Here is a 23,366-nt window from a genome sequence, read left to right as displayed (position 1 = left end):
CGGAGATGCGCCCGCCCCTGCGGCTGCGGCGGCAGCGCGGAGCCGGCAGCCCAGGGCCCACAGCGCCGCCTCCCGGCGACACCGCCTCGTCCACGGCGCGACGCTGGCGCTGCTCGCGCCGACAACGAGAAGGCCGAGAGCCGGCCCCTACCGCTAAGCCGGAGGCCCCGACCGAGGGCCCCGGCGCCCGAAAGCGGCCGCTCCCGGCTGGGCTGTCACCAGCCGGTGCCTCAGCTCCCTCCTGCCCCCTACCCCGCTGCCGGTAACGAGCGCGACAGGCCGTGACGGACCCCTTAAACCTGCCCGAGAGGGAGACGGGTAGCGCCGCTACCGCCGCCATCTTGCTCCGCCCCTGCTAGGCGGCGGTGCCGCCCCCCGGAAGCGGGGCCGAGCGGCCGGACGTTACTGCTGACTCAGCCGCGCCCGCCGCGCAGCACGGCGACGGCCGCGCGAGCGAGCGGGCGGGCGGGGCCTGGCGGCCCGCGCGCCCTGGCGGAGCTCGGCGGGCGGTGGGCGGGGCCGGCGGCTCGCGCGGCGGAGAGAGCGGCGCGCCCCCCCCCTCCCCCAGGTCAGTGCTGGCGCGCGGCGGCAACCGCCTCGCCCCTCCCGCCGCGGCGGCGGCGACGGCGGGCGGGCGGGCCCGCGGGGAGGGGAGGACGCGGGGCGGCCCTTGGCGGCTCCCGGGGCTGCGTGGGGGATTGTGTTGGGGGAAGGGGGCTGTGGAGTCCCTGCCGGCACCCCCCGGAGCGGAGGGGGGACGGCGGCACGGAGGCCCGCGGGCCGGGCCTGCTCTGCTGCAGCGCCCGCGGGAGGAGGTGGGCCCTGGCCCCCCCTCCCCGCCGGCTCTGCTCCTGCCGCTGGTGGGAAGGCCCCGCAGGCCGGGCTAGGGGAGCCGGTTTCGAGGGTGAGAAGGAGCCCGGCCCGCGGGAGGGTTGGTGGGTCTGATTTCTTGCCCCATCCCTTCCTCCCCCATCCACCCCATCCCGGGCTGCCCCGGCCGGAGCTGCCGCCGGAAGGCGGCCGGGCCGCTCCCCGTCCCCCCTCGTATTCAGGTCCCGCGGCCCCGCCGGCTGCGCGCTTCTCGCCGGTGGCGCAGTGTAACGGAACCGGGGGGAGGGGGCGCGCGCCACCCGCCCCACCCCCCGCGCGCCGCCGCTGGGCCCGGCGGTGGTGGCTCCCTGCGCCCGCCAGGGGCGCCTGTCAGGCGCGCGCGGGCCGCCGCCACCGGCGGGGTCTCTCTGGCCTCCCGATTGGCTGCCTGGAGGCCTGTTTCCTGCCCGTCACGGCAGGCAGCCAATGGGAGCGGGGCTGCACCACTTGCCCCGCACATACCGGAGGAGGTGCTCCCCGCCTGCGGAGGCTGAGGCCTCCGAGGGCCCGGGCAGGCCTGACCTGGCCGCTGGCTGAGTGGGCCCGGCTTATTCGCCCATTTCGCTCGCTCTGCCGCGGTAAGCTTGGGCTGGCCGTAGCTGGAAGAACGGGTGTGAATAAAGTGTGTCTTGTGTTAAGGAGGCGCTGGAGAATAAAGGGCGGATGTGTTCCTGCCGCCCGGAGATGGCGCCTGCTGTTGTGGTGGTAGCGCTTTATCCCGTTTATTTAGAATATTGCTCAGTTCCGCCCTCGCCGGCTAGGTGCCTTTGCTGCCAGGCATCTAGCGTCGAGGCTCCTGGGTGGAAGTCCATACGGTCACTGCTTCCTTGTAACTTGCCCTAAGCTTGTACAGTTGAAAAATCACATCTGGGATCACTGTGATTCGACACGAGCTTTTGTTGGCTAAGAAAGTATGGATCTGCCTGGCATTTGTGAGTCTCCTTCCTCTTGTCAGCCCACGCTTCCAGAGACTTCTGCCCTTGCCCTGGCTGTCAGCCACCTTGGGTTGCAGTTACTGAGTTTTTCAGCCCTCTTGATTATGCAGAGGTGACAAGCCTTTAAGAAGGCAAATGTGCCTTGTTCTGGGCAGACTCTTCTGGGCTGCTTTTTAAATCCAGTACAAGTTTAAAATGAAAATAATAATTGATTTATTCTGATAAGTATGCAAATAACAGGTTTGCAAATTGGGTAAAAAGCTACAAGTGAAGAGCATATAAAATTATACCCAATATCAGTTACTTATTCTGTGGTACTCTAAAGGTGTTTTATGTCTTTTTTTTTTTTTTTCCCCCTGGAGTTGTATGCCTCTTTCACCAGAATTAGTGTGCTCCCTTTCCATTAAGTTATATCAGGGTGAGGTTTCGTTTGGGTTTTTTTTCAAGTTATGCATGTATTGTGCTAGCATCTAGGTATCTTCGTCAGGATGAAAGGCTTTTTCCAGTCATTCCACAATGATTTGTTTTCACAAGAAAATGCTGATTTGGATTGTTATGTTAAATGTGTGGGGTGGTATCGAGGATCCTTCTTTACACAGTTTTTGAAAAATACTCTGAAATTGGCAGTTCTTTCAATCTGTACAACTGAATTACTTTTTTTTTTTTGGTTAATTTGCTGAAGATGGATTTTGTGTCATGAGGGAAATGGTCTTCATTAATAAAAGCAGATGGGGGCGGGGACTTGACACTGATTTTTCAGCAAGTGAAAGACACCCACTGAGGTATTCAGTCTGTGAATACTTCTGCAGTTTATTGGATTAACTCATACAATGTAGCATAAATATAATAAGCTTGCTCTTAGTCTGAAATAACAGAATAAGAACTGTGTCATGTTTCCATCGGCACAAGTAGATCTGCAAGCAGGCCTTGTGGTCCCTGTTGCACACTGGTATGTACTAACAGGATCAAGACGGTAATCTGATTGACTTGGTTCTCACTTCGTTCATGACAGATGAACGGAGCTGGATCCATGCTTGGCTGTTTGTGGTACAGCAGTTTGAGCTGATGCCGATCAGTGTGGATATTCTGTAGGTGACATTCCCATACAAGCACGTAATAATCTAATTGTTGTTTTTATTATGTATAAAATAATGATTCTCAGAGTCTGATGTCTTCTTTAAGGTGCATGCTTGCTCCTGAGTAATTTTGTCGGTGGGGTTACTGAGAGTGCAGACTGCTACACAGAATGAGCAACGGAGGGAAAAGATGCCTGCTTACATATTGACATAGCAACCAATTTCACTTTTCCACCATGTGTTGCAAGCACACAGCTCAATAATGTGTTTTGATCTTAATTAAGTGTATTTCTATAGTGTTGAAAAAAAAAGCCGTTTAATCCTAACAGTGTTTATGTGCTTAGGAGTACTAACACATGCAAAAGGAGTATGGGTCACCTTTTAGATAAGGGGAAAATAATATTATTTCTTTCCAAAGCATTGATGGATGAATTTGTTTGTTTGTTTTAAATACAGTTCTGAGGGAAGCAATGAGACTGAAACTTCTGCGCCTTCGGACTAGATCTTTCCATGCTTTAACAACAACATGCCAAAGCTTTAATAAAAATGGATGTCCACTATTACAGCTGAATAATGAAGTTGACAGAAGAGCTCAACGAACAGCAAAATCTTGGAATTTGTATGCTCTGAAGACTGCTTCCCCTTGTTTGACAAGTCAATGTGTGCAAGTCAAGAATTGGCAGTTATTCCAAGGAAATGTATCGGCTTTGGGAAAAAATGTTTATTATCAGAGTGGGGAGGTTTTTTTTCCACCCTGGAAACGTTTTGGTGTGGCGGTGACGGAAAACTACAATCTCAATACAGAGCATATTAAAAAGCTTTGGAACGTATCATCAAGATTTTACTCGGTTGTATCAGCTGGTAAAATTATTCCAAAACACAGTAACCAGCCAGTTAAGAGGCCACCAAAAGCACCAAGGACCAAGCAGCCATCCAGAACTAACCAGCCACTACTGTCGGACATGGAGGTAAAGTATAAAATTTACAGTCTGCATAACATTAAGGGAACTTCATCAATTTAATTTAGATTCAGGTTTGTGTTTAGATTAACATTTTAATGAAATTAACATGTTTGTTTGGTGAGGAGGATTTCATTATTAACCCTAGTGTGGCCACAGAGAGATTGGAACTCTGTAAACAGAAACAAGCTTGATAGAAACTGGTGTGGCTGGTATTTTGAAGATAAAATGGAAATTTACTAGCGATGTGGAAACAAAAGTGGAGGGAAGATAAGTGGTTATCAAAGCGGAAAGATGAAATCAATTAAAAATAATTTTAACCAGTGCTCTCAAATCACATTAATATTGAGAAACAAAGTCTAGCTTTCACAATAATTTTCCCTAGGTATCCTTGCTTGTCCAGTTCTACGCAGTTTTAAGGCTTCACTCAAACAGAAATCAAGATGGAAGCAAACCGTATTAAGATTATATTCAGGTTAAGTTTCAGATGGGAAATGGAGGTGCAGATGTAGCCGGTGTTACTTGAGGAAGATTATTCCATGTGTAGATCTCCAGGCTCCTCGGCCTACAGAGTAACTGCAGCAGCAAACTGTTTTGAATAAAATGAGAAATGATTAAGTGGAACACTGCATACTTGTGGCTGTTTCTCCTTAAGATAGTTCTGTGCAAGCCTTGATACTATCCAAGGCAGATCTTAAGCATACTTGAATATAAGATCTCCGAGGAAAATCCTGGTGTCAGAAGTGTTACTGTTCTCCTCAAGCTACAACTGACTTCCAGGGTATTGTTAATAAAATAGTACTCTAGATGAGACTGAAACAAGTATTGTGCTTTCAGAAATAGCTTCCACATTGCAAAATGTGTCTTGTTACATGATTTACTGAATGTGAGCACAGAAACATGCTTGCCTTCTCGTAATTTAAGCTTGTTTCATATTTTGTGTGATGGGCAGGAGTATGCTTTAATGTAACATAAAGACTCCGTTATAGACAATTTAGTTCCCACTTGAATTTTCCTGTTGCTTTGAAAAAACAAAGTGAAGAATATTAGTTCTGAAAAACCATGTAATGTTTCAAGCTTGTTATTCATGCTGTGACGTTACTTTCAGAGGTTGCTTCTTTTTGTTGTTGAGTGAATTGGAGTGACTTTTTTTTTTTAGATTGTCGAGGCTTTTAAATAGCAGCAAACAGTTTATTTGTTTGACATTTTCATATATATGTATGCAAGTAATATGCACTGCTATTTTTACTTTCTTTCATTGTGAAGAAATGGAGAAAATATTGCCTGATATACTGAAATAATTTACTTTCCGAGCAAGCTTCCACATGGCAAAATGCTGTGCCAGAAATCACATAAACTCAGACCTAACAAAAACATTTGCTATTTTGGAATAAACCCCATGTGGTTTTGTCAGATACACAGCCCCATCTACAGGGGTATGGAGAGGCTGTCACCTTTACTGCAGGCCGGCAGTATTTTGGAATAAGCATTTTTTTTTACTTATTTGTGTACTTCCTTATAGATATGTGGTATGGAGAAATAACTTAAAGATGTGGCTGATTTCTGCAAGATGAGTCCTTGAGGTTTTTCAGCGTGCTGTTGGTTTTCTGTAAATCCTGGTGTTACGAAAAAGCTGGTGCTACTTTCCTGTGCATGTGTGGAGGCAGCCGAAGAGCCCTCCAGTAATGCAGGCCCTGTTGCCAGGGCAGTTAACCTAGGGGCAGGCTCCTCCGATCTCTGGTAGTTTCTGTCTGGAAGGGCCTGACAGTTGACACTTTTCTTTGCAGAAAAGTCAGTGAATGAGGTCCTTCCCACTCCTCCCCAGCGCTGGTCTTCATATGTTGTTTACAGGCAGAGTGCTGAGCACCAGCAGTGATAAAAAGGGTCGTAAGACCAGTTTTTCAGGATAGATGGAGGAGTTACTTGAAAGCAGTTAACAGCTGTAATTAGTTCATCAGTGAATAGCATCACTACTCAGTTTAGTTGATCTTGTGAAGTCTGATGGCATGAAAAGCCTCTGAGCTAATTTTTAATGTATAGCATTTCTAGCCATGTAGTCTAGAAAAAGCTTGAAAATCAAGTAAAGATGTATATAGTATTTACTATGCTTAAGGTAAAGACTGATTCCTGTGGTGATGTGGGGATTTGAGTTCATCTCACAGGTTTCCTTTCTTAAAAATTTTTGTATGCTTAAAGTGGAAGGGGTGGGCTAAGCAGAATTGTGGTTCCATGAGCCTGTGCAGTTGTTGGGGGTGTGATGATAGGGAAAATGAGTTGTTAAGATAGTTAGGATGGCTACTCCTAAGGGTAGCTGTTGTGGTGCTCTGAATAGAATCTCAGTGAAGCCTCAGCCAGGTGTTGAGTATCTGGAGTTTCTTTCTAGCATCAGTACAGATCTTGTCGTCTGTTATTTTCAAGTTTGCAAGTGAAAATGACGTAGCAGAAAGCATGCCGTTAATCTTGACCGGCCAGTTAACACATCTATTTTAGGATTAGCTGACTCACTCATTAGAGTACAGACGTGTTGGCTATATCTTCACCAGCTATCATGGGAGTTTAGACATCAAGAGAGCCTGTGGACAAACTAGTGTGCATTCAAAATGCTGTTTCAGGCATGTAGTCTAAGCAGCAAACTTCTGGTTCTAACTAAATGTAAAGTGTTCATGTTGAAACTAAAATTGCAGCAGTAAGACAGAAAATCTGTCCTGTGGTGTATCTACCTTGAAATGAACAAGGGCACATGTAATAAACTATGGGAAGCATAGAGCAAGATAATTTCAGATTATATACTAGCTAGAAGATAAGTTTGCTCCCCTTAGCTCTTGACAGAAGAGTTTCATGGCAGAGCATGAGTACTTCTAATAACCAGAGCTTTCTGGAAGAACCTGAGGTACATAATTTGCATTTGCAGTTTAGAGATTGAGAATGGATTTATACAGATCAAATTGCGATAATGCAACTTTTCAAAGGTACTGCAGCAAGGGAACTGAAAACACAGTTCTCTTCCACTGTTAAACTCAGCCTCATAGCACAGTCGTGGAAATATGCCTACAAAATTGCTTGTAGTTGTCTACAATATTGTAATTACTTTTAAAGTTTACTTTCTGTTAGTGATCACTGATTTAAGATGATGTGTAAGCATAGCTTTGGAAGTGATAACAGAATTTTAACATAAAAAAAGAAGGTTTAAATGTGTGGCCGTGATTCTGGTGGCTGGTAACGAGCCCCCCAAGGAGTAGAACACCTTTTTAAGCCTTGCTGTTTGATGGTGTATGAGTGTTGCAAGAATATAATTTGGATTTTAAGTTGAAATGTATTGTGGGTATAAATGCTTGCAGATGAGCACAGTTCTTTTGTTCGTTTGTTGTTAGTTACATCCCCATTTGTATTAGTTACAAAAAGCTGGGAAGTGACTGATCCATAATGAGACACATCACTTTTTGGATATCTTCCACTACATTGTACTGAAAAACATTATCGTGGGACATACATGGTATCAGAACAAAGAAATCCACTTAAAATGAGTAGTAGAATTTGTAGATCAGTTTATTGTGACTTGTTTGTTTAATGAAGAAAATCTTTACACAGATGAGTTTTTGATTTCTTTGCCATGCATGAGTCAGTTTCATTGCAACTCAGTATCACTTTTCCAGTCATTTGTTTCAATATGGCATTTTAGTTATGTATGATTGTGGGATATTGAGACAAATTCTGACTGTTGTAGACTGTTTGACTGTGGTGTCAGTCAGGACTATGTTGTCAGTGCAAGATTCAGCTCAAGGGGGGACACTAGATCTGCAGCACCTACAACTGTCCCAGAAGATCTGAGACTTTCTGTGCTGCGGTGCTGTGCTGGCTCACACCCTGGAGCTTACCTGGGCAGTGAGCTTTCTGCTTGGAAAAACATGATGTTTAGTGTTGGAACTTCTGCTTGACAAGCAGGCTGGGATTGTTGAACTCCATTTATCTTTAAAATATGAATGTTAAAGCTGCTATTAGGGGTGTCTTGCTTTTGATTTCAATGGTCAACCAAGTATGTCATAAACTGTAGGGTGGGAGAGCAGTAGCAAGTGTAGCTCTACTGTTAAAGCATTTGATCGGCATTCAGGGAAGAAGGGTTCACTTTGTTGCTCTATCACAAAGTTTTTTGGTGTGACTTACTCATGTCCCCTGATTTCATCTCAGTCTGTGATTTGCTTTCCCACTTAACAGGGAGCAAGTAATCTCGATAGTATTTGTACACCAGGTTGGCAGCACAGCAATGATATTGTAGGATAGAGTGAATAAATGAAAAATGTCACACTCATGATAAATTTGAGGCAAACGATTGTCTTATGAACATCTTGCTTCAGCCTTGCCCTAACTGAAATCTTTATTCCTTTGGCACAGAATCTGATGCAGTGCACAGCCTTTGCAACAGCAGATGAATATCATCTTGGTAATCTGTGTCATGACCTGACTTCACATGGATATGTTGAAATAACAAGTTTGCCTAGAGGTAGATTTTTGAAACATATTAAAAGCAATGTTATACCTTGGGAAATGAAATATGGGTGAGGTACATAATTCTTATAACTTCGTGTATTCTTATTCTGGTAATACTCTGGAATATATAATACTGCCTATAAAAATATTGCTTTGCTAAAAAATTCCATTTGCCTAAAAAAACCACAACTAAACCTTTCAGAATAGCAGTATAACCAGCACTTACTGTTACCCTATGATAAATTTCCCCACAATTACAATAACACTAGAAGTATTGAAAAATTAGATACATGCAGGAAAAAATAAATTTGGAAATTTTCTGATACAAATAATCCCAATAGAAGTTCACTAACTGAAAAAATTCTGAAACTTTTCTTTATTTTAATTAATCTTTCAGTAATGTGAAGCACCGTAGTGCTTCAGCTGTCCAAACAGGTTTGTTATTTGTGTTGCATCTTCTTTCCATACACACATTTCTATTAATGTAAATCACTGAGGGTCAGAGAGGAGGCATGTAAGAGAGAATCTTGCTGACTAAGTGAAATTAAAAAGATATATACATAAATGCTTAGTTCTAGTAAAGAGAGTGCAGTTTATACTTTTTTTTTTTAATTGGGCAAAATATATCTTAGCAATTCTTGAATGCTACACTTAACTAGGCTTCAGCAAAATAATTGGTCCTGGTTTCCATACAAAGTGTCTCTGATGACCTGGGAAAGTGTGGCTTGGAAATAGCTGAAGTATACTACGAGAGAAAAACAAATGGAGCTTTTTATAGCTTAGGGAACCTTATGCCCTAGAACAGCTGTGATTTTCATACGTTGGCAAAGAATGCCTTTTTTTTTTTTTTTTTTTTTTTTTTTCTTTCCCCTTTGAATGAACAGATTATATGAAGCTAAGACAATGACAGATAGTGTTTATGGGCATTTCAGTGGAGGTTATCAAATATCTGGTTGCCTCGCAAAAACTTCATAATCCAAATGCAGTAATGCTCCAGTGGGTCTCTCTCAAACACAAGATTTACTAATGATCATCTTGCTCAGAAAGATGAACGTGGATAGACACGGTCCTGTAGAGTATAAGCTTCATGTTCCTTTGTTGTTTCTTTGTATTAAAACCAACACTGGTTTCACAACTTTGGGATAGAAACTTTGTACAGTCTCCAGCATGACTGAATTACCATAAGGCAGATGTTGCTGGTATTTTACCCTGGGAGCGTGGGTTTTGTCAGTTCTTTCATTTCTTTATGGTGTGTTTTTGACTCCTCACAATAGATACTCTGTTTATCAAAAGTTTGGAGGAAGCAGTGATGAAAGGATGTTGGATTGTGCCAGCAGATGTGTTGTGGTGGTTGGCTTGTGCATGTAGCAGTGGTTGGTTACGAACTCAAACATGGAATCTTGGAAAATCGAAAAATACTAGCACGTAGAAATCTAAATCAGCAGTTACTCTGTGGATTTGTTGGTTTGTAGTGTTCTTCCTAAGCATTATTCTTGTTTTTGATCTCTTTAAAAACATTTTAGAGGCAGATCCTGTAGTTCTACTTACAATGGAGCAAATTCTTTTCAGTTGCGTATGTTTTGGCTGGAGTGGATGAATAAAGAGAAGGGTGATATTTGAAAAAGCAAATGGAAAATGCAGACAAATGTTTCTTCCATGGTGAACTCAAACTTCACACCCAAAACTTGCTCTAGTGATTCATCAAAGCATGTGTTTCTGAACTGGAATAGCAAGTGAAAGAAAAGTCTTAAAAGAGTTCATACAGACCAGCTGTGTGGTCTCAATTCAGGTATTAGCAAAAGTTTATCTGATACTTAGTCATCTCTTTCTGCTGCCTTGGTGTACCTGGCCTCTATGGCATGAGCAGGAAAGCAGAGAGTGGAATTCGTTCACAGGCTGAATTTGATGCCTTGTCACTTGACTTGTGATCTTTCTGCAAAGGGGTTGAACTTTTTAAGGCTTAGGTGTTAGGCCCTGCAAATTCCTTTTTGCAGAGTCTCACTTTATAATAGAGGTAGGGGTTTTTGCTCATCCAATTTCCACTAGTTCTGCAACAAAATTAGTCATGCTGGAAAGTAATCTTTTTTTGGTCAAAACCACATCAGAACTTAAAACTTTGTCTACGTTAGTAGTACAGTGGGGCGGACCTGTAAGGAAAAAAAAACAAACTCTGTTTTGAGAACCCGGTGTCTACATTTTGTAAGTTTTGGGGCATTCTCCTACACTAGCTCAAGTTTGGTCCTTTGTACAAATGCCCGTTAGCAGTTGGAGTACCGTAGGTGCGTTTTTGGAGCTCCTCTTTCAGTTTAATTTAATGCAAAAAAAAAAAATCCAGTTTGTGTACTCTGACACTGTTTTCCAATGCACATCAGAAGTGTGGTAAATGAGGGTGTCTGGAAGATTTGTTTCGAAAGCACGCTTCTGATCCAAAGGAGAGTGCAGATGTACCCACTCCTGTCTTGGGGATATGCTTTTTCAAGTTTCTGACTGTCAAAACAAAGTCAGCACAATTTGAGTGCAGAAGAGTCCCTTACTATACAGAAAAGAGAAAGATCTTCTGGGCAGGTAGATTTCAATGGTAATTTCTCTGTGGGCAGCTTCCATAGTTCACTCGCATTGCGTGTCCACTTCTGCATTCTGTTGCTGGTTATTTACTGTGCCCTGCATCGGTTTTCCCTTAAGTCTTTTGTTCTTCAAAGCTGTTATATTTCACTAACTAAAGATACCAGTGAAGTTCAGCATAGTGGCTCAGTCCGTCTATGGAGTGTGACACTTCAGAGAAGCGGTGTAGTTTGATATTGTAGTTGTTTCCTGGCAAGCATTTCCATCAGGCAAATAAAATAAGGGACTGACTGACATGTTTGCATGTAACTGTTAACCTGGAATTATATGCTTATAGCCGTCATGTTTAGAAGTTTGACTAATTGTTTGATTTTTTCAATTGTTTCAAACTAGATGCTGCAAATGTTTTGGTGATTGGTACTGAGAAATCTGCAAAAGAAGATGATCCTGGCATGATTTTTTTCTTCAGGTGAGCTATAAATCATGCCCAAAACATTAATAAAATAATGTTATTAATAAAATAATAACAATGGTGTGAAAGAAGTGTTGCAACTTGTTAGATCATTGCATCGTATTACCTCATGAAACTCAAGGAATAACTGTCCAATCAGAATGATTTTAGAAAAAAAATCAGAATTATTTAAATGGTTAAAAAATAACTTCTTGTGTTTTTTTTTCATTAAGCTATGATTAAAAAGCAACTATTACATAGTTTTTGTGAAGATAGTATTAAATTTCTTGAGTCACAGTGACAAAAATTGCCACCATACAGTGAGTATTGCATTGAAAAACATCTAAAATGGTATGATTACACCTCAGTTTTTCCTTGAATTCACAGGGAAGGGGCTGTTGTGTTTTGGAATGTGGAAGAGAAAAGTGTAAGTAAAGTAAAACTGTTTGTTAAAATGTTATAAGTGGATGTTTTGTCAGTCCCACAAAGCTCAGCCTACTTGGGCTTTGGGAGCTTGGATCTCTCCATGAAGGAAAAGGACTGATTCGTCCCTTAATGAGTGCAGGTGCTCGCCTGCTGCTGCCCCCAAGTGTGTGGCTTGCTGATATATCACCTTTGAAACTTGACTTGTTGCCCAAAATTAGCAAATACGTGTGTAACGTACCAAGTGGATAACATTTTCTGAAGCATTAATCTAGTGAGATTGACAAACAGAAAATTCTTGGCAGCTCTGTGTCCTGAAGAAGTAGATCAGAAAAATCAACCTGTGAATGGTTTTTTGAAAGTTTTCATTGTTAGTATATGTTGATACTGAAATGACATATCCCTTATGATAATTTGGTGCTTTTTGCTGCCCAAGAAGGGTATGCCACAGGCATATTTATTTTTATGAATATATTTATAGTTATTTTAATTTTTTTAACGTATTGCTTAAATGGTTAAATAAAACTGGATTCTAGATGCAAAGAGAAAAAGTATTGAGCTTATCTGTGTACAGGTAGATTATGTGAAATTAAATGGTGTATTAAATAGATGATACTGAGATGCACAGAAGTTCACAGGAGGATTTTCATTAAAGTAAATGAAAATACAGAGCAATCGTTTCCAGACGTGAACAATTTCTGGATTCAAGTTCGCTTTTTCTGTTTCAGACCTGAAATGTTCCTGATTTCCTGTCTGTTTTGGGGGGTTTCAGTATATCAGCTGGCCTACAAAAAGATACTAGTTCTCCCTTCAAACCTTGCCTGTAGCACACTTAGGATGCTATGGCTGTAACTACGCTACTGATTCACAGGTATTGCCAAAGACTAGCCGACTAACTCATCTTGATTTTTACGATTTGGGCACCTCTGCCCACTGGAGTACTCTGAAAAATCTCATTTGTTGTACATGCTTAAGTACCTTTGAAAATTTGATACCACGTTTTTCTTGTCAGCACTAGTTACTTTAGTTGGTCCCTTGCTAGCTTTATTTATAAAAGGAGAGGAAAACTGCCTCTTTCTGCTTACTGAAATCAGAGTCAAAATTTTAACTTCCAAACAACTTGCTTAAATAGAGGATGTGTTTTTATGCACCTGTTTTAATGAAATGAAACAAAAAAACCAACCGAACAAAAAAAAAAGCAAACAAACTCAAACTGGTCTGTAGAACAGAAATTGAAAGTAATTCAGTAAAACAGAACGTAGAGAATCACTGTGAATGATTTTTAAAAGTACTCCTGAATGACTATTAGGAGAAGAAAAACTATTTTATACTAACGGACACTTAACAGAAGAAGTAATAACTACAGACTGATCATGAGTAGGAATTTAAAATGTAAAATACCCTTTTCAAATAGCTGCGTAGGAAGGTTGTGCAACAGCTTCCCCACCAAAAATAGCAAGGGCAAAAAGCAAAGCTAGCTTTGAGGTGGAGTGTCATCTCTTTTTTTTTTTTTTTTTTTTTTAAAAGGGAAATTGTGTGACGTGATTGCCTGTAATAGCAAGAATTTGCATTTAGTGAATCCAGAACATATCTTACGAAATGTACCGTGTCACAGGTAGTGCCTTCTATAAAATTAGGCTGGGCCTTGATGAAACTCACATCAGTCAGTGGAAGCCTTTGTATTCCTCTGAATAGATAAAAAAGCTATGACTCAAGTACAATTTCTCATTATCCAGAGCAATGGAAGAGCTTTGGAAGTATGCATCTTACAAGACGCATGAATTTCACAGAATCGGTTACGGTCTGTAAAGCTTTGTTAAATCTTGCACTGTACTGGCCCTGGGAAGCCTAAGCTGGTTGTAGTTCTGGAAGGGACTGTTAGTCTATTAACAGCATAATTATTACTGTATTAGTAATGACTTCACAAAGCCAGCTGGAGGACTTGGATCCAAGTGAACACGCTTTTGAAGTCTGGCATGCTACATTATGGATTGGCTATTAACTCTGGCATTGTTTTAGTGGGGTTTGCATTGCTGAACTGCCCCTGGACACAGCATAGCTGGTTGGCCGGGCTGACTGACCTAACAGCTGACACTGCCTTGCTTAAAAAGTGAAAATAATTTTTCATATCCTTCGTATACCACAAGATTTGGAATATATGGCAGGTACTAGTCATGCTAATATTAAATTCAGGATTATGAAACAAGAGTTGCAGCTGTAGGGTTGGGTTTTTTTAGTGAAAAATGTTATTGTGTCCTACAAAAATAGTATCACCCAAAATTCTTGAAAGTAATGAAGAAAGCCAGCACTGCAAAGAAAATCCCTCTTGCAGGTGATCCAACAGATTTTTTTTTGAGTGTGTAACCTGTAGAATATGCTTCATGAACAATTTACTAGCATACAGTTTTGCACTGAAAGATTAACTATTATCTATTATTTTGAAGAGTGTGTTTTAAGTATGACGTAGTAGAAGATTCATCATCTCTAAAGAATTTAGGCATCAAAAGTGTATTGTGGTGTGTTTGGATTTTTTTTATTGGCTGCTGTGTAGCTAAATGCCTTTCAAAACCCTGTAGGTGAGTGCTTTTTTTACTTCAGAATTTGTTCTAATTGCAGAATGATTTTTATGAGGGGAGCCTTGTAGCACATGGAAAGGAACAAGGATGAGGGATCCTAAATCAGGTATCAGAGGAGAAAGTTTTGTGAGAGAAAAGGGCTCTTTCTTCCTGCATCATGTTTTAGTGTGCTTGAGTATAAAATGACAATGAGATCCCTTCTGCAAGTAAAATTGCATGTTTAACTGTTTACAGGGTTGAATGTGGCAGCTGAAACCATTTTTACAGATTTCTGTAGTGGTAAAGGATTTCTGTAATATAACCCAACCTCTGCTAGCTGAAACGAAACTATTGATTTTAGCAGCAAACCAGTAATTTTGGCAGAAACAGTCACCTGATGTACTTATCCTAAAGATTCATTTCCACACTCAGACATCCCCAAAAATCTTGTACAGCTCGTTGTTATAATACTGAATACGTCTGCGTTGTCTTTACTGCTGCTGTGGTTAATCTTTACCCTGTTTCATATATGCAGACATTAAATGACATTTTAGCCTTCAGATTCCTTGCAGTTGTTCATAGCTACAAATTCTTCCACACAGCGACAGATAGCTTCAGAAGTAAACTGTTGTTAATCACATCTGTACTTGGCACACCTATTCGTTGTTATTTAAATAACTTCAGCATGAAAGTTGTATTTATCAACCTATTATATGTGAAATCTTTGTGGAGTGATAGTATACTCCATGGTAACTGTTCCTGTGTGTGCAATTGTCTTTTTCTTAGATGAAGAATATAATGCGAGTGCTGGAGCAGCATGAAATTCAGCCATACGAAGTTGCACTAGTCCATTGGGAGAATGAAGAGATGAACTATAGAATAGGAGAGTAAGTATCTTCAGGCACCCTTGATATAAAAGCTGATAGACATCTAAAATAAATTCAAGCAAAAGCAGCTAGTAAAAATACACTTTTCCTTACTCTTTCTCAAATGAGTACAATGAGGAAAGGAGAAAAGAGTAAATCTAAATTGACAAATTTTGCTGAGCTGCTAAACTTGCAAGTAATGGCCTTTGTGACTTGGTTATGCACTAGATTTTGTGAATTACGAAGCTCCGTGCCCACACAGCTGAACATGTTCTTCAGCAATCCCAAACAGAAACTATGTACCTCATAGAAAAAAGTAAATATGCATTGAGACAAATCTGATTTTAAAGAGGATTTTCTGCATAAGCTTTCCTTAGTGCCATCTAGATTCATATACAAAGATGTAATTCTGCACATACTTCCTAGGAAAGTTACAACTTGAATACTGTGGAATGAGAAACTTGTCAAGTTGTCTTGCCTTGTTAAATAATGTTTTTTCATCATGGGGAGCAAATAATCTCTACATAAATATTTCTCAATGTGAACAGTTACAAAAATTATCTGTAATTTTCCAACAGCACCGAAAACCAACTCGTAGACAGGACACTATCACACTAGGAGCTGAGCTAATGAGGTTGAGCTAATTTAAGGTAATCTGATGAGAGGACAGGCTTTTGTTTTTTCCTGGCCATTTGAAAACTGCATGTACTGTCCAGTTGTGTAACTTATGCTTCCTCACATATTCCGTTGTATTTATGCAAGTTGCAGAGCGAGATTGACATGATAAGTTGAATGACTCTCATGCCCCCTTTTCCTTGTTCCTGGCCCCCTATGCAACAGAGGTTTCAGGGAAAGTAACATCTTAGCAGGGAGGGAGTGATGTTGATAAAAGTGGCAGAAGAAAAGGAAAACAGAAACATAATACAGGAGGAAGAGTAAGCAGGATGCTGGCCTCTCTCCTGCACTCTGAATTATCTGTGTGTATATAAGTAATGCTGTAGTTACCACCATAGGCTTGCTGCAGTTTCATTTAAACCTAGAAAACTTGGTCATAATACTAGTCTTAAACTGAGAAACTAATTTTCAGTCAATTGTTTTAGTTATTGTCAGGCTGAGTGTAAGTAAAATGGAAGGATGGGGATTATATCCATATAGATATGGCATGCTTTCTATAAATAAACAGCCAGCCTTTCTTGCATCGTTGATTGTTCTTCAAATGTTCCTTCGCTGGTGGCTTAGTCAGTGAAAATGCTTCAATCCTGTTTTACAGAGGCCAGTCAAAGCTTCATAAAGGAGAAATCTTGTTAAATTCTGAGCTGGACAGTGATGAAGTCGTTCTGCAGAAATTTGCTTTTTCAAATGCCCTTTGTCTTTCTGGTAAGTTAATATTTTTTGTAATTGTCAGTCTGTGCTACAGACTTTGTGAAATGTCATTATAAGTGGGAGCTGTACAGTGATAAAGGCAAACTGTGTAAAGATTGATTGTGCTTCAGTGGGAGGATTTGTTTTCGAAGCTTTTACTTCATTTTCTGTAAATTGTAATTACCCCATTCAATGTAAATCGTCTTAAAGATGAACAATGCACTGTAAGAGACAGTTTGCAAAAGGTACACATTCTACCGAGCATCCTGTTCCCCACCCTTGAGAACTATTTTAGGGCAGCAACAAGTGTAGAGTCCAGTATTAGAAACCTGTCAGTAATCTGAGGTAATTCATCCTGACATCATTTCCTCTAACAGAAAAAGTCAGGTGCCAGCTAAAGAAGTAATGTAGAGCAGTGATTCCCAGGTGGTGAGGTGTACTGGTATCAAAGGTGTGGACTGGAGTCACAGATAGTGTTTTCCAAGCTTATTAGCCATGGCAGGAGAACAGCAGGAGGCAGTGGGAAGAAGTCAGGCTCAGCAGTGGTGCTGCTGTGTGAGGAAATACACCTCTCCGCTGCTTCAGACCTTGAATGAGGTAGGAAGTGGGAGTAGAAGCGAGCAGCAGTAAGACCGTCCTCGAAAAGACCTTTAAAGGAAATTTGGTCTGTCTAGCCCTACTGCTTTTAGGGTAAATTACAGGATTCCTGTAGTATTTGGGGAAGCACACCTTTAAACAGAAGGGACATCAAGAAACAGAACGCCTGAAGTGATGCACCATTTGATCAAGGAGTACAGCATAACTAAATGGTTCTTAACTGTTGAAAGAAGAGCTATTGATAAAAAAAAATATTTTGTTCTCTATAGTTTTCATATTCATAGAGCCACTGCATGGAAGAGTACTGCCACATATAATGGAGCAAGCGATTTATTCTCAGGAGATAATTGGTACCAATTTATATTAGTGTGAGACATGCACATCATAAAGGAAAACAGTTCAATAATGTTCAATAAAAATAAAGGATGCAAGTACAGTCCAAGTCACATTTATGACACAGCAGAAGCCAACCTCTGTCAAATAATTGGTGATAGCTGAAATGCCTATTGGCTTTTTTTCAAGGGCTAAATTAAATGTCATTTAAGTCAGTGACTTGGATTAGGCCTCTCTATTCAAAAGATGACTGTGAAAAATGCTTGGCATTGGATTTAGAATCAGTGTCCTGACTAGATGATGCTATCAGTTAATTTATATAAAAATATAAAATATATAATATAAAAAATATTAAAAAAATAACACGAAAGAGTTAATTTTGACAATAAAATCTTCCCTAATTAACTTTTTTGAGTGAACGGGGTTGGTTTTTGATCTGTTGCTAAATCATTCTTGTCTGGGAATCTGCGGACTAAAGAACAAAAGCCTGTTCTTCCTGTAGAAACATCTTCCCAGACTCAAGCTGAGGCATAGTAGAATTCGTGCAGCCATTGCCTGTGCTGAACAGTGTCCATAGAAGAGAAGTTATATCTTCAGTGAACAGTACAGTCACATAAAAACAAAATAAGAAGGTTGTGTAAGTTTGACGTTAGCTTCAACAAGTACGGGGGTGGTTCTACACAGCTAACTCGCTGTGGTTTGAGCATCCTGCATCAAGTACTGGACAAATGAAGAACAAGAATTTTGCAGGACACTAGAAATGCAGTGGAGACGCTTGAGTGGCACCACATGAAGTCAGCCTGACTCCACACAGCTCATTTTCTCCAGCCTTCTTGGAGTGTAGTTTGCAAAGGCTTCGTACATACAGTAGAGCACTTAAACACACTACCTCTGAGCTGAAGCAAAAACTCTGCAGGATCTGAACTGATCCCTGGGAGAAGAGAGCTGAACTCGGGGTGGTTCTGCATGTAGAGCTGTGTCAGTGCCCAACCCAGATTTGTCCGTAGATGTATGAACATTGATTGTAGAATACTAATGGTAACTTGCTGCAAATAATGTTTGTATGTGTCTTGAAGCAGCGTGTTGGCAGATTTAAAGTTATGATTATTTGAAAGCATATTTACCTCTCACAGTGTTCTGCTTTGTTGACTCTGTGTTGCAGTAAAGCTGGCTATTTGGGAATCGTTATTGGATAACTTCGTGGAATCTATCCAGTCAATTCCTGAGGTGAGGTCTTGTTTGTACCTCTCCCTTCCTTTTCTCCTCTGCTTTGCAAAGGATCAGCCTAGACACAGCTGAGGATATGGAAAAAGCAACTGAATGCTTAACACATTTGGTGGTAAAGCCATCAATGTAGAGACACTCAGAACACCTGCAAAGTGGTGGGACAAGAAATCATCAGTGTTTAAAGGGTTGGGAGTGGGGTTCTCCATTGGAATAATGTTTCCCGTGTTGCGCCGCTGTCACCTGCCACTGTTGAATGTGTATGCATAACAGGACAAGCAGCATTTAAAAACCGGGCCAAACGCAGTGTGTGGCAGCTTGGGCTGAAAGTAGCATGCTTTAACTTGAATATAATGAAGACGTTGAGTGAATTACTTAAACCACAGTTTTTCATGAGACTTAATTAAAGTACAAAGCCCATATGAGGTCGCATATAAAAATGAGATGCGTAGGGTTCAAAAGAGAAAACATAGTTTTTATTGTTTTTTCATGAAGGAAATAAATGGTAATGCATTGTTGTAAAGAAAAAGTCTATAAAAAGGCTAAGTTGTGGCTAGGTAAAAGAACACTGTCATGACTTAACAATAGTTGGAAGAAAAACCAAATGATCTCTTGTTCAGGAAATCATTCATAGAAATGCTCCAGGATTTTGTCTAAATACTTAGACGACTCAGTGATTCATTGAAAAACGTAGCTGAACAGTTGCATGGTGATACTCTGACAAAGCTAGATAAACAAGGCACTAAGCAAACAAAACTCAAATGTTTATAAGTACGTTATGCATTCAGATTTTAACTCATATGTATTTCACACTGTAAAACTCCAGATTACTTAACTTCTGGTACATGCTACTTGATGAAGCAGTGAAAAACTTGTTACTTTGCAGATACTGAAGTCACGAAGGAAGGTGAAACTGTCCCATGCAGATGTAATGCAGAAAATTGGAGAACTCTTTGCATTAAGGTAACTTTTTTGGTTACACCCAAAACATTGTATTACACAGAACTTCATTTTTAAGTTGTGCATGATACAAAGACCAGAATATGCACTAAACATAGCGGAGCAGGGTGGGGGGGAATTCCATCAGCCTTCCTTTGGCTGGAGACTGTGTGTGCTGTTATGTTAGTCAGAGGATCCACTGTCTCACCACTCACACTGTGGCAGCTCAACTACAGACAGGCATTAAGCAGCATATTGCAAATGGTCAAATTCCACACCCTTTTCCCTCCCTGGGTCCAGCAACATATGTCTCATAACGACTAATTATAGTAGATACTAGAGTATGCAAAGGATACCAGGAGGAAGCACAGGGGTAGGTGGAACTGTTAACTACAGTCTAGAGTTAGTAAGACTTTTCTGCGAGTTCCATTCTTCCCTTGACTTACTCAGAAACCACTGCTACACTGTAAGAATTTAATTGGGGGGGGGGGTTCCCCTCTCAAGTGAAACTTGACCGTTGGGAATACAGAGCATTACGTGCTCTTTTACAAAAAAAACTGAGGAAGGAAAGAGGTAAATTAAAAAAACAATTCCTATTTTAAACATTGGATTTTATATCCCTACTTGGAGAACTGTGCAGTGATGAACAATGTTCTAATTGCCCAAAGATGTATGTGAGGAGTAGGTTAAGGGTGGGAGACTTCAGCTCTTGGCTTTATAATGTTGAGACAGTAGCCTGCGCTTATGTCCATGTAGCCAGCATGTGGTACTGGGAGATAAACAAGCTGTTAAGGAGCTCCCCAGTAACTTTTAATTCAGGTACTACTTCAGCTTCAGCAAGCTACTAGAATAGTCAAGGACTTCACTGCAGTTATCAAAAGTTAAGGAAGGTGACAAGTTCAGGAGGCAGTTCTGCCGTAAGGCAAAAGTCATTTATGCTCAAAACTTATACAGTACAGTGTTCTCAGAAAAGTTTCAGGAGATGGGACCAATTTTAAACAATTGCTACAATTGTATTTTTATTATGAAATTAGATTCTTTTCATATTATACTTTTTACAGGAAAAATTTCTTTTTTCTTTTAACTGCTATGTAAATATTTGGTCCTATAATCACCAAAAGGAACTTTGAACTACTGTAGTACCCATTCTTTTTAGACACCGTATAAATCTGAGTTCAGACCTGCTAATAACACCGGACTTCTACTGGGATAGAGAAAAACTGGAAGAGCTTTATGACAAGACTTGCCAGTTTCTCAACATTAATCGCAGAGTTAAGGTAGGCGTCTTATTCTTACGAAAATTTTCCACACTCAGATCAGCTGTCTTTGGCTCAGCAGGGTTACAGACTGCTCCATGAATGTCTGTTTTAACTGTAGAAACTGAATAAAGAACAATAGGATCCTGTACACTATCCCCTTTTCCACGTGTTCATAACGCACTTGCATCTTTTACCCAGCTTAGGTTACCAACCCTGCCTCACATGAATGGATTGCCTATTTCCCAAGCCACTAAATTAGGCTTTAAATAGTTATAAGAAGAGGAGATTTAATTCTTGTTCTGAAATGTGTGCAAGAAAACAAGTTAAAAAAAATGAGATGCGGAGCAGTCTTCTTACTGACATGGTCATTCAGGTCAGTTCATTGAAGGGCAACATAATGCTTACTGCTGAATCAGAGTAAGAAGCACAAAAACTACCTCTTCTGGTATAGCAACCTTAGTTACGTTTCAGGTGTTCAGATAAGCTGTGTCTTATGCTTATGGCTGTTTTCATGAGTAGATATCACCCAGAAGCAGTTTAATACCTGCAGATGCACATCTAAACTCCTGTTATTGAAATAACAGACTCCTTTATATTGAGACTGCTGTTGCTTGTGCATGTTGCCTTACAGGACTTTATGTTCTATTCTTTCATAGCAAAGGGGTAACACCTTTCTAGTTCTGTTCAGTGAGCCCTTCTGTGGATTGCATTAGTGATCTCATTCCACTTACGGAATCCAGATTTCCCGTGTATTTGGAATCTCTTGCAGGTAATGAATGAGAAACTTCAGCACTGCATGGAGCTGACAGACCTAATGAGAAATCACCTGAATGAAAAGCACGCTCTGCGCCTCGAGTGGATGATAGTAATACTCATCACCATAGAGGTTGGTGGGGTTTTTTTCCACTATCACACTGAAAGTGTAATAACAAGTGAAATTTATATACTTCATAATTTCAGAATCAAGATTATTAATGTAAATGTACTGTACAAGAGGCTTGGTCTTCAGTTCTTTTCAAAGTAACTTCTGAATTACAGCTATAGTTAATTTTTCGGATTATCTCATTTACAGTGTAAGCTGTTTTAAGGATTATTAAATCAAATAAAAATTCGTATCAATGTGTTTACTATTCCACAGGTTCTGTTTGAACTTGCAAGGGTAGTTTTCTGATGACAGAAGAAACTGAGGAAAAAGAAAACAGACAAAACCATAAAGACCGTATGGCCCAGAAAATTCCTGTCTATCATATGCTTCTGGAAAATAGTCTAATTGTGTCTCTTGGTAATTATGTACATATTCTACTTAAATAAAATTAAAAAAAAAAAATCGGTCCGTGAACATTATTCCCAACTGTTGTATTGGTGATGCTAAAGAATTCTTTATCTATGGCTGTGCTAGTATAAAGCTGAGATATTAATAACGTATTTGTAGGGGAAGTAGTCCTGGATGCATGCAGAACTGATCCAGGGAGAGATTTAGCTTTGTCTCCTTCATAAGCAAGGACGGAAGGATGGACCCCTTCTGTGCTGACTGTATAAATTCAGTGAAGGACCCTACTACCTTGTCCCCTTGACAGTTAAAAAGATGCTGAGTACTCTGCTACTTTGTGCATTTCTGACTGATGATGTTTTCCCTCATTTTCCCCAGCTCCTTGTTGGATAGCCATGACGCTTGTCCCAAGCTTGGAAACTGCACTGCTATTTCTTCTCCTTAAGTTACCTGGCAGGATTTTAATATACCTGGCAGATATATTTAATATTATGTTCTACCCCATCACAAAAAGGTATTTACATACTTGTATGGGAACACATTTATTTAGAAGATATTTATATGAAAGGGGAACTAGCTGAACTTTATCTGTCAGAGGAAGCTATAGCAGAATGAGAAACTAAAGTAAGGTTCACAAAATTTCTCTATTACTAGACTGTCTGTCTTATCCTATTACCTGATTCTTACCAGTACAAGTTACAAGGAGTGAATTAGCATAGGGTAAGATATCTTAATTATCCTCTAGGGTAAAAGGTTTTTGTTTGTTTTCAGTCTACTCCTAGGCTAGAGGAGTGTAGATTGCTATCTCCACCACTCTTAGGAGAGGGTAAGGGAATTTTTTCCCCAGCAGCTTCTCTTTCTAAACGTGTTTTCAGGAGCTACTACACAATTGCTATTTTATCACCTTTTGCAAAATCAGGTTAGTCTAGTATATTGCTTCAGGAACATAATCGAAGAATTTTGTTAAAACCTCCTGAAGCATCACAAATGAGCCATGACTAAATTCAGGCTAGAAGTGCGATTATGTTTGCAGTAGCTTACTATTGTCTCTGCACCTGAAAGCAGTATTTCTGGATGTGATAGTAGACTCCTCTTGAATACATCAAACACATTCACAGGGAAGGAGCTAGGAAAAGCATCCTTTTGCCGTAAGTTACGTTACCAGTGCCACGGGAGCCTCTTGAGAAGCAGCAGCTCCTC

General features: G+C 40.7%; 2 protein-coding genes across 7 annotated transcripts in view; one reads left to right on the top strand and one right to left on the bottom strand.

Annotated features, from left to right (window-relative positions):
- LOC141740909 (damage-control phosphatase ARMT1-like) overlaps positions 1 to 465 on the bottom strand; it is a 62,049-nt gene extending 61,584 nt beyond the window's left edge. Inside the window, exon 1 of one of the 2 annotated variants that reach the window (XM_074580412.1) lies at positions 291 to 465. In XM_074580412.1, coding sequence (XP_074436513.1) covers positions 291 to 340 — 50 coding nt within the window. In that variant the 5' untranslated portion in view covers positions 341 to 465. Of the gene's footprint in view, positions 1 to 252 lie in introns of both variants that reach the window. The other variant, XM_074580411.1, reaches the window with a different exon arrangement.
- Positions 434 to 22,245, top strand: RMND1 (required for meiotic nuclear division 1 homolog). Of its 5 annotated transcripts, none has more exons than XM_074580417.1 (13): positions 515 to 568; positions 2,818 to 2,893; positions 3,338 to 3,849; positions 8,230 to 8,338; positions 11,281 to 11,356; positions 11,726 to 11,765; positions 15,103 to 15,203; positions 16,453 to 16,559; positions 18,637 to 18,701; positions 19,585 to 19,661; positions 20,794 to 20,914; positions 21,666 to 21,782; positions 22,035 to 22,245. In XM_074580417.1, exons 3-13 carry the CDS (start codon positions 3,352 to 3,354, stop codon positions 22,065 to 22,067), a joined length of 1,344 nt encoding a protein of 447 aa, XP_074436518.1. In that variant the 5' UTR covers positions 515 to 568; positions 2,818 to 2,893; positions 3,338 to 3,351; the 3' UTR covers positions 22,068 to 22,245. The 5 variants fall into 5 exon arrangements, 4 of the variants coding, with proteins under 4 accessions (XP_074436517.1, XP_074436518.1, XP_074436519.1 ...); XR_012586204.1 differs by lacking the exons at positions 515 to 568; positions 2,818 to 2,893 and adding exons at positions 1,115 to 1,448; positions 21,095 to 21,269 and having other exon boundaries at positions 22,035 to 22,199; XM_074580416.1 differs by lacking the exon at positions 2,818 to 2,893 and having other exon boundaries at positions 434 to 568.
- The last annotated feature ends 1,121 nt before the right edge of the window (positions 22,246 to 23,366 follow it).

The sequence above is a fragment of the Larus michahellis genome, chromosome 3 (assembly GCF_964199755.1).
Source record: "Larus michahellis chromosome 3, bLarMic1.1, whole genome shotgun sequence".
Taxonomy (NCBI): Eukaryota; Metazoa; Chordata; class Aves; order Charadriiformes; family Laridae; genus Larus; species Larus michahellis.
The sequence above is the reverse complement of the archived record's forward strand: the minus strand, read 5'-3'. Positions and strand labels throughout refer to the sequence as shown.

Excerpts from the sequence above, each read along its gene's own strand:
- RMND1 (XM_074580416.1), top strand. The coding sequence starts at position 3,352 with ATGAGACTGAAACTTCTGCGCCTTCGGACTAGATCTTTCCATGCTTTA. Across the intron at positions 15,204-16,452 it reads ATGAACTATAGAATAGGAGA|AGGCCAGTCAAAGCTTCATA; the intron begins GTAAGTATCTTC and ends CCTGTTTTACAG. Across the intron at positions 19,662-20,793 it reads GGAGAACTCTTTGCATTAAG|ACACCGTATAAATCTGAGTT; the intron begins GTAACTTTTTTG and ends CATTCTTTTTAG.